This window comes from Pan troglodytes, chromosome 3 (assembly GCF_028858775.2).
Source record: "Pan troglodytes isolate AG18354 chromosome 3, NHGRI_mPanTro3-v2.0_pri, whole genome shotgun sequence".
Classification (NCBI taxonomy): Eukaryota; Metazoa; Chordata; class Mammalia; order Primates; family Hominidae; genus Pan; species Pan troglodytes.
In genome coordinates, this window is record NC_072401.2 from 186,783,508 (window position 1) to 186,792,053 (window position 8,546).

The 8,546-nt window shown below is 47.3% G+C and overlaps 1 protein-coding gene across 1 annotated transcript; it reads left to right on the plus strand.

Annotated features, from left to right (window-relative positions):
- The first annotated feature begins 1,257 nt into the window (after nt 1-1,257).
- On the plus strand, nt 1,258-5,338 carry SLC25A4 (solute carrier family 25 member 4). Its single transcript, XM_517556.8, has 4 exons — nt 1,258-1,536; nt 2,828-3,314; nt 3,824-3,964; nt 4,881-5,338. The coding sequence occupies exons 1-4, from the start codon at nt 1,426-1,428 to the stop codon at nt 5,036-5,038; spliced, it is 897 nt and encodes a 298-aa protein (XP_517556.4). The 5' UTR covers nt 1,258-1,425; the 3' UTR covers nt 5,039-5,338.
- Nucleotides 5,339-8,546: the final 3,208 nt, after the last annotated feature.

The window sequence follows — 8,546 nt, forward strand, 5'->3', positions numbered from 1 at the left end:
CCTGGATTTCGGAACTCTAGCCTGCCCCACTCTTAGATAAACGCATGCCCTCTGTGGCCCTGGAACCTTAGTGACTTCTGCTATACCAAAGTCTCCAGGCCCAGGGTGACACGCAGCTGCAGCTCCATGAACCTCTAACATGATGTCAGCAAATATTAAAAAAAAAAGCTTATAAAAACAATGAATAAACTTTGTTAAAGGTACAAATGAAAATTAGCAAACATGGGAAGATAATTGAGTAAAGAGTTTAAAGTTAAAAACTAATTGCAGTCATTCTAGGGGAAGGAACAGTTGTATTTGAAAACCTGTATGGTTACATGAACTGCCTAAAAAACAAGCTAAGGAAAATTAAAGCTCAAATTTATATATTTTAAGAAATTAATTGCAATTAATTTCCTGGGATTAAATAGCATTTCCTCAACCCCAGCTGTCATTAAAAAGAGGCAAATACAGCCAAGGACTGGATCTTTTCTGGAAGGCTGACAGCACTGACCCTCAAGAAGGCACCGGCTGACAGAACATTCTGCCCTAATATGTGCTGAAATTCCGCTGAGAGCAGAGTGGTACATTAAACCCTTTAGGGGCTTACAAAAGAAGTGTCCTATGTTTTAGAGTCACAGAGTTTTGCAAAAACAAGTATGAATTCACCTAGTGGTCCCCTGCACCAGGTCTTTCCTGTGGGCACTGAGTGCCAGACACATCAATATGTAATAGCAGAATGAATGACTGAAAGAACGATTGAATGAAAAGAAATGAGAGGCAGCAGGTTGTCAGATTCTATGAGGCAATCACAGCATCAGGTGACCTTAGTATCTATTTGAGAGGACTGCCATTTATTCTCGGGAGCGCACGGCTCTAAAAAGGCCCATATCCAGGCAGTGAGCTCTGGTTGGGGGCGCCTTTAGATGCAAGCAGGAGGAAACAGCTCGAAATCCCTGGGCCTGAGCGCGGCCCGTGCAGGCCGGAGGGTCAAGAACTCTCCACCGGCGGCAGCGGCCGGGTGTCTGCCCCGGCTTCGCCCCGGCCTAAGGCTGCCTGTGCTATAAATACGCGGCCCACATGCCGCGGTGACACGGTGTTCCCTGGGCTCGGCGGGACAGATAACATGAATGTGCCCTTTAAACGTCCCAAGTTGCAGGGACAGCCCCCGGCCCAGCCTCGCTCCCGGAAGCGCCTTCGCCCCCGATGCCCTCTGCAGCTGGGAGGAGGGGGCGCCTCGCACCTGCCCAGCCAATGCGCGGCGCGAGCGCCGGCCGCGACCCGCCTCCTCTCGCGAGAGCCCGGCGGGGATATAAGGGGGAGCTGCGGGCCAGGCGGCGGCCCCTTAGCGTCGCGCGGGGTCGGGGACTGCGCGGCGGTGCCAGGCCGGGCGTGGGCGAGAGCACGAGCGGGCTGCCTGCGGGCTGAGAGCGTCGAGCTGTCACCATGGGTGATCACGCTTGGAGCTTCCTAAAGGACTTCCTGGCCGGGGGCGTCGCCGCTGCCGTCTCCAAGACCGCAGTCGCCCCCATCGAGAGGGTCAAACTGCTGCTGCAGGTGAGGACCGCGCGGTGCAAGAGGCGGGCGCGGGCGCGGGCGCGGGCGCGGGCGCGGCGGGCCGGGCGGGGCGCGCGATGCGGCGCGAGCTGCAGGGCGCGGGGCGCCAAGGAAAATCTGCGCCAGGCCACAGGCCCGGGCGCCCGCCCGCCCGCCTGCGGGGGAAGAAGGTGCCCTCTGCGTAGAGACAGGTCCAGCGTCAGTCGCAGATTCCTGGTGTCGGGTGGCGCCCGGCGTTCGGGTGTCTATATATGGAAACCCACCCGGAGCCGGTTTACGTGTGCCAGATCCTGCGCCCGTGACAGCACGGGCGTGCACTCAGGCCCGGAGGCACCTAGTGATTGCCAGTATTTTTGGCACCGTCTTATGCGCACGCACCTTTACAATAAAAACATCAAAATAATCATCACCCAAGAATTCCCTTATCGTATCTCATGCACAATGCTGTATGTAGGCTGACGCCTTCATCTTTATGTAACCTCTGTGAGACAGTTATTCTTCTCCATTTTACAGATGAAGCTGAGGTTTTGAAATATTAAGAAACAATTTTCGGAATAAACTTAGATCATCCTGTCTCCAAATCTTTTCCTCCCCTACCTGGTCTCTGAATGGTTTATCATCCTCTCGTGTTTTCCTCCACCTGCCCAAAAGGTCAGGGCCCCTCAATGAGGAAGAGCCCAATTTGGGAGTCAAAATTACTAACAACAAAACCCCCACAAATTGCTCACAACGGCAGCAAACCCTCAATAATTGATTACTTGGATTATCTGCTTGAAAACTTTGGAGGCCTAATGTTTAGTGGATTTATTCTCCTTCCTCTATTAGAGCATCTAGTAGAGAGCCTCATCTCCAGGGTGATCAGAGTGACACTGAGAAATTGTCATTTTTTGGCCATCATGTCTATTAAATCCAAAGCCCTTTGAAGCAGGGAGTGTTACTCATTTCTGTCCCCCAGTAAGCCCCTCATACAGTTCTCAAACCTAGGGAAAGTGAAATAAATAAATGGCTATAGCTTTATATAATTCAATCACCTTTTCAGTTTATTTGGGGCAACACCTTTTCCCTCAAATACCCTAATAATTGAAGCAACATTGGATTATTTTGGCTTGTTATCCAGTAACTAACATGGATAACAGTATCGATTTACACGTCCTCAATATCCGTTTGATTTCCTCATCCTTTTTTTCTTCAAAAAAAAAAAAAATCTAGGAAGTGCAAACCTTTTTTCTCCTGTCCTCTTCCCTTCTCTCTGCCCTGCCTGTCCTCTGTCACCCACCCTCCCCTCCACCAGGTCCAGCATGCCAGCAAACAGATCAGTGCTGAGAAGCAGTACAAAGGGATCATTGATTGTGTGGTGAGAATCCCTAAGGAGCAGGGCTTCCTCTCCTTCTGGAGGGGTAACCTGGCCAACGTGATCCGTTACTTCCCCACCCAAGCTCTCAACTTCGCCTTCAAGGACAAGTACAAGCAGCTCTTCTTAGGGGGTGTGGATCGGCATAAGCAGTTCTGGCGCTACTTTGCTGGTAACCTGGCGTCCGGTGGGGCCGCTGGGGCCACCTCCCTTTGCTTTGTCTACCCGCTGGACTTTGCTAGGACCAGGTTGGCTGCTGACGTGGGCAAGGGCGCCGCCCAGCGTGAGTTCCATGGTCTGGGCGACTGTATCATCAAGATCTTCAAGTCTGATGGCCTGAGGGGGCTCTACCAGGGTTTCAACGTCTCTGTCCAAGGCATCATTATCTATAGAGCTGCCTACTTCGGAGTCTATGATACTGCCAAGGGTGAGAGAGGGGCATCAGGGGAGAAGGAGGGTGGTGTGGAAAGAGGATCCTATGGGATCTATAACTCACAAAGGACCTGATATATATTGATCTTGTTTTTTCTAGTCTCTGGGATAATTGAGGCTTCTGAATGAGGAGGTGGGGTGCATAAATTAATAGCTAAAGCATTCCTTGTGTCCTCTACTGAAATAAACTCTGGCCTTTAGTTATTCAGAGAGGAGGAGGGGGGAGCCTGTCTCCCTCTAGACACAGCCATAGCAGTTAGTGAGTTTAACTTGAAGCCACTTCCAATGCCCTGCATACAAGCTGAGCACTGGCCCTCCGGGGTCCGGAGAGGGCAGCAGCCACCTTTGCTGTCTGCCTGGTCATATGTGAAGCACCTGCACAGGGGCAGGTTCCCCACAAGGTCAGAGCATGGAGCTGGAGGTGCAGTGGCCTCTCTCCTTCCACCTGCTTTCTGCTGAGAACAGTCACTTCATAGCCGTTCGGCTTCTGGGCTCTGTCCACAGGGATGCTGCCTGACCCCAAGAATGTGCACATTTTTGTGAGCTGGATGATTGCCCAGAGTGTGACGGCAGTCGCAGGGCTGGTGTCCTACCCCTTTGACACTGTTCGTCGTAGAATGATGATGCAGTCCGGCCGGAAGGGGGGTAAGCTTGTGCTCTACTCATCTAAACTTGTTTGTTTTTGCCCGAGGAGAACATTTGACAGGGCTCCTCTCAGTCTTCCTTACTGGAAATTAATTTTCAAAATTATTTGATAAGGACTTAGGGAAGAAAGATGGTATTAATTCCCCCTAACATTCTCAACTATCCTATTAGGGAAAAGTATTTTCCATTTTATTAGAGAGATGATAAGAACATGAATAGTAAGACATTTAGATGTGAATTTAACTAGGTATCCAGCATTACAGAGACCCTCGGCCCTCTTCCCTTAGAGCCTGGGTGCAAAAGCTAGGGAAAAGAAGTAGTTAGCTACTTCTTACAAAGAACTCTTGCTTCCCTCCTAGTTACAGGTGTTAGTGGGATGCCGTGTTTAGCTGGGTAGAGATGGCCTGAAGCAATCTGTTGTGCCAGAGAAAGTTTTGGCTTCTATAGGTTGAACCATATGAAATTGCCACTTTAAAAGTCAAAAACAGTCCAATGTTAGCAGTTTCGTATGTTTCAACGAATAGTTACAGCCTTTTATTTAGACTGCATAACCTCGTGCAGGATCATCTGAGGCTGGGCCTCAGTTCGGTCCACCATAAAAAAAGGTAACCGCGTAGCATAATACTCCTGCTCCACTGCGCCCTTCTTGTTTCGCAGTTGGGCAGTCCATGAATTACTTGGTTAATTGCCCCAGTTCTTCACTGACCTTGAACTAATGGAGTAGGAATGACAGGAGACCCAGCCTGCCAGTGAAGCAAGGAAGGAGATGTCCAGTGGGATGTTGCATGGAGCTGGGACTCCATGCCCAGATGACCCTGATTTTATAAAACTGGTGACAGTGTGTACAGATATGTTTCTGGGGAAAAGTCTCTTTGCTCCAGCGTTACGGAGCCCTCACCAGCATTTGTTTCCACAGCCGATATTATGTACACGGGGACAGTTGACTGCTGGAGGAAGATTGCAAAAGACGAAGGAGCCAAGGCCTTCTTCAAAGGTGCCTGGTCCAATGTGCTGAGAGGCATGGGCGGTGCTTTTGTATTGGTGTTGTATGATGAGATCAAAAAATATGTCTAATGTAATTAAAACACAAGTTCACAGATTTACAGTGAACTTGATCTACAGGTTCACAGATCCATTGTGTGGTTTAATAGACTATTCCTAGGGGAAGTAAAAAGATCTGGGATAAAACCAGACTGAAAGGAATACCTCAGAAGAGATGCTTCATTGAGTGTTCATTAAACCACACATGTATTTTGTATTTATTTTACATTTAAATTCCCACAGCAAATAGAAAATAATTTATCATACTTGTACAATTAACTGAAGAATTGATAATAACTGAATGTGAAACATCAATAAAGACCACTTAATGCACGCTTTCTATTTTATTGAACTCTTATTAACTGTAAAATGCATTTTTAAAAGATCAAAAATGCATATTTTCTAGCATGATTCATGTATCAGTCAGTGGCCAAGCTTCTAAATGCCAGATATTATATTGAGTATGTATTATATTAGAACGTACAATGCTTAAAGTTCCGGTTTTCAAACTTAGGCAGGTCATATTCTATCTTATCCAGTGTTACTGTAGGCTAGAAAGTGATAATGGCTTTCATAGTCCTGCCTTGTCTTAGGCACTTTCCTGCAGTCTTTAGAAATTCTAAGATTCTGCTAAAAGTTTTAAATCACAATCTGGAGAATTTTCCATGATTAGGAAGTGCTCTGTTTTCATCCCTTTAGATAACTGTGACACCTAGAATTTTATGATAAGTAGAGAGTATTCATTGAAAATCAAGGCCAGGTGCAGTGGCTCACACCTGTCACCCCAGCACTTTGGGAGGCAGAGGTGGGCGTATCACTTCAGGCCAGGAGTTTGAGACCAGCCTGGCCAACCGAGCGAAACCCCATCTCTAATAAAAATACAAAAAATTAGCTGGGTGTGGTGGCGCACACCTGTAATCCCAACTACTCAGGAGGCTGAGGCATCAGAATCACTTGAACCCGAGAGGCAGAGGTTGCAGTGAGCTGAGATGGCATGCCACCACATCCATCCTAAGCGACAGGGCAAGACCCTGTCTCAAAAAAAAAAAAAAAAAAAAATAGAAAATCAGTTGTCTTAGTTGAAGCCACTATAACAAGGTACTGTAGACTGATGGCTTATAAGCAACAGAAACTTATTTCTCAGTTCTGTAGGCTGGAGGTCCAAGATCAAGGTGACACTGTGGTCAGGTTCTGATGAGGGCCCTCTTCTGGGTTGTAAACTACAGACTTCTTGTATCCTTACATGGCAGAAAGAGAGCGACAGAGCTCTCTGTAGTCCCTTTTATAAGCTCACTAATCCCATTCATGAGGGCCCTACCCTCATGACCCAATTACCTCCCAAATGCCCCTCCTCCAAACACCACCACTTTGGGGGTTAAGATTTCAACAGATGAATTTTGAAGGGACACAAACACTCAGTCCATAGCATCACTTATCAAGCTAGTATTTAATACCTCTTAGGCCCCGTGGAAGGGAAAATAGATAGGAACCTGCCCTGAAAGATGCTTCAGTTGGGGAGAAAAGGTGAAATTCCATTGTTAGACAATTTGTTTAAGACAATACATCTTGCTTGAGAAGGAATAGAAGGGAAATGAAATGGGGGGAGGGAGTGGTAGGAGATGGAGACTTTGAAAGAAAATAACCAGATTTAGAAACATGGGTATAGAAAGCATCCTCCAGTACTTCTGTAACAATTTATCAAGACCTACAGGAAGTCAGTTTTGGATTTGCTCCTCCGAGATTTGTGAGCCAGAGGAAAATACTTAGAATATCAGGTTGGAAAGTTCACACTTTTGGACCAGGAAAAGACCAAGCAGTTGCTATAGTCTCCTGGACTGTGACTAATCTGGAGGAAGCAAGTCCCTGTATCCTTGGCAAAGCTTGAAAGGCAGGTAAATGTCTTCTCTGTGTTTTCTGACAGGTGGTTGGGTGGTGGGGGTTGGTCTCTGTACCTCCTGTTCTTTACCTTGCTTACCAAGCCCTTCCACCGACTCACTCCTGCCTCCCCAGCTAAAAATTGGCTGTGTTGCTTTTACCACAGTTACCAAGGTCTGAGTTTTATAAAATCCAGGATCCCATCTGACCTCACGTGGTAGATATCTAGGCCAATAAAGTCTAAAGGGCTAAAAAGAAGGTACCTCTCCATCCTGTCTCCTCGAGGCCAGGCAGCACATGTGCAGTTAAGAGGCCTCCTGGATCCATTGTCCTCCTGTTGCTTTTCGTTCTAAGTGATCCAAACTCTATTGCTGATAGGGACTAAAAGCAGGGCAGGCTAGTAGCAGGCAGGTGCTTTGATGGAGCGTATCTCAACGCAGGGCCCAAGTTTAGGAGGAGGAAGACCTGACACAATGAATGAACAGCGCATCCTCCCAACCCAACCAAGAAGTGTAATTGTGTTCCGTCTTTAACCCTGGCATGGAATGGGGACGGAAGAGGCAGGGACATTTATTACATAGTGCACATTATCTACATTCTGCATGTGACCCAGATGTCAGCCCTTCCGCTTCCTGCGAAGGTTACCTCTAATGCACATTGCCCCAGGCCCTGCTGAGCTAGTTCCTCACCGCAGCTACTTAACTCACCATGAATTCCTAGAACGCTCAGCCTCTGACAGAGTGCTGGGATCTGGCGGGAGAACAGGCAGTACTTCCCTCACTAACCTACCCGCACGCCATACCATCATTGTGCAAAGCTGCCTCATGCTGGAAGGTCTGGTTTACGTAAAAGTGACAACTTGGAATTGAGCGTCCGACTCTCCGGTACCTGCCCCAGGCATTTCTCATCAGCCCCATTTCCCACACAGCTGTCTCCTAGGCGCAGCCCTCCTTCACCACCTCCACCCCCACCCCAATCATCTTTAGGTATTTTCTCCCCTAAAGCCTCACCTGTTGGCATTTTACATCTTTTTAAGACCTTATTTTGTATTTTAAATGTATGAGAAAAATTATGGAGGATGATGCAAGATGAGTGAGTCCATAATGGTAATAATTGGACACTAAAAACAATGAAAACTTGCCTCAAGTATTTGTGTTGAAATCTCAATTAACTGGGCGACTGCTCCCGTTCCATTTTATTCTGTAAAATATGTGGCATCCTTTGTGTTGAGGCGGCATTTACTAAACACCCCCAAGGTGCAAGGCTGCAAGAGAATCAAGCGCCGCAAGGAGAGCTTATCTTCCACACCTGGTACAGTGCCCAGGACAGAGAAGGTGTTTAGCAAGTTTCCGTTGAATGTAAGAATGAGCGAGAAGGGAAAGTGCATCTAAAAAGCACAGAGAACCTACAAAATATTTGGGAAAGGGTTTCATCAGTTCGGGTGAAATCTTGAACATGCAAAACACCGTGGGGGTGGCTGGACAGGCTTGTTGGAGTCGTATAATACAATGAATAAAAACTTACGGCTGCCTTAAATGCAAATTTCAAGCCCTTAAATAAAATTTAACAAAGTCTACCGTGTCATAAATTCTTTGCTTTTCTGCTCCTCCTGAATATCAGAGATTTTATCAATCCACAATAAAGTACAGTTGATCTCATTCACAGA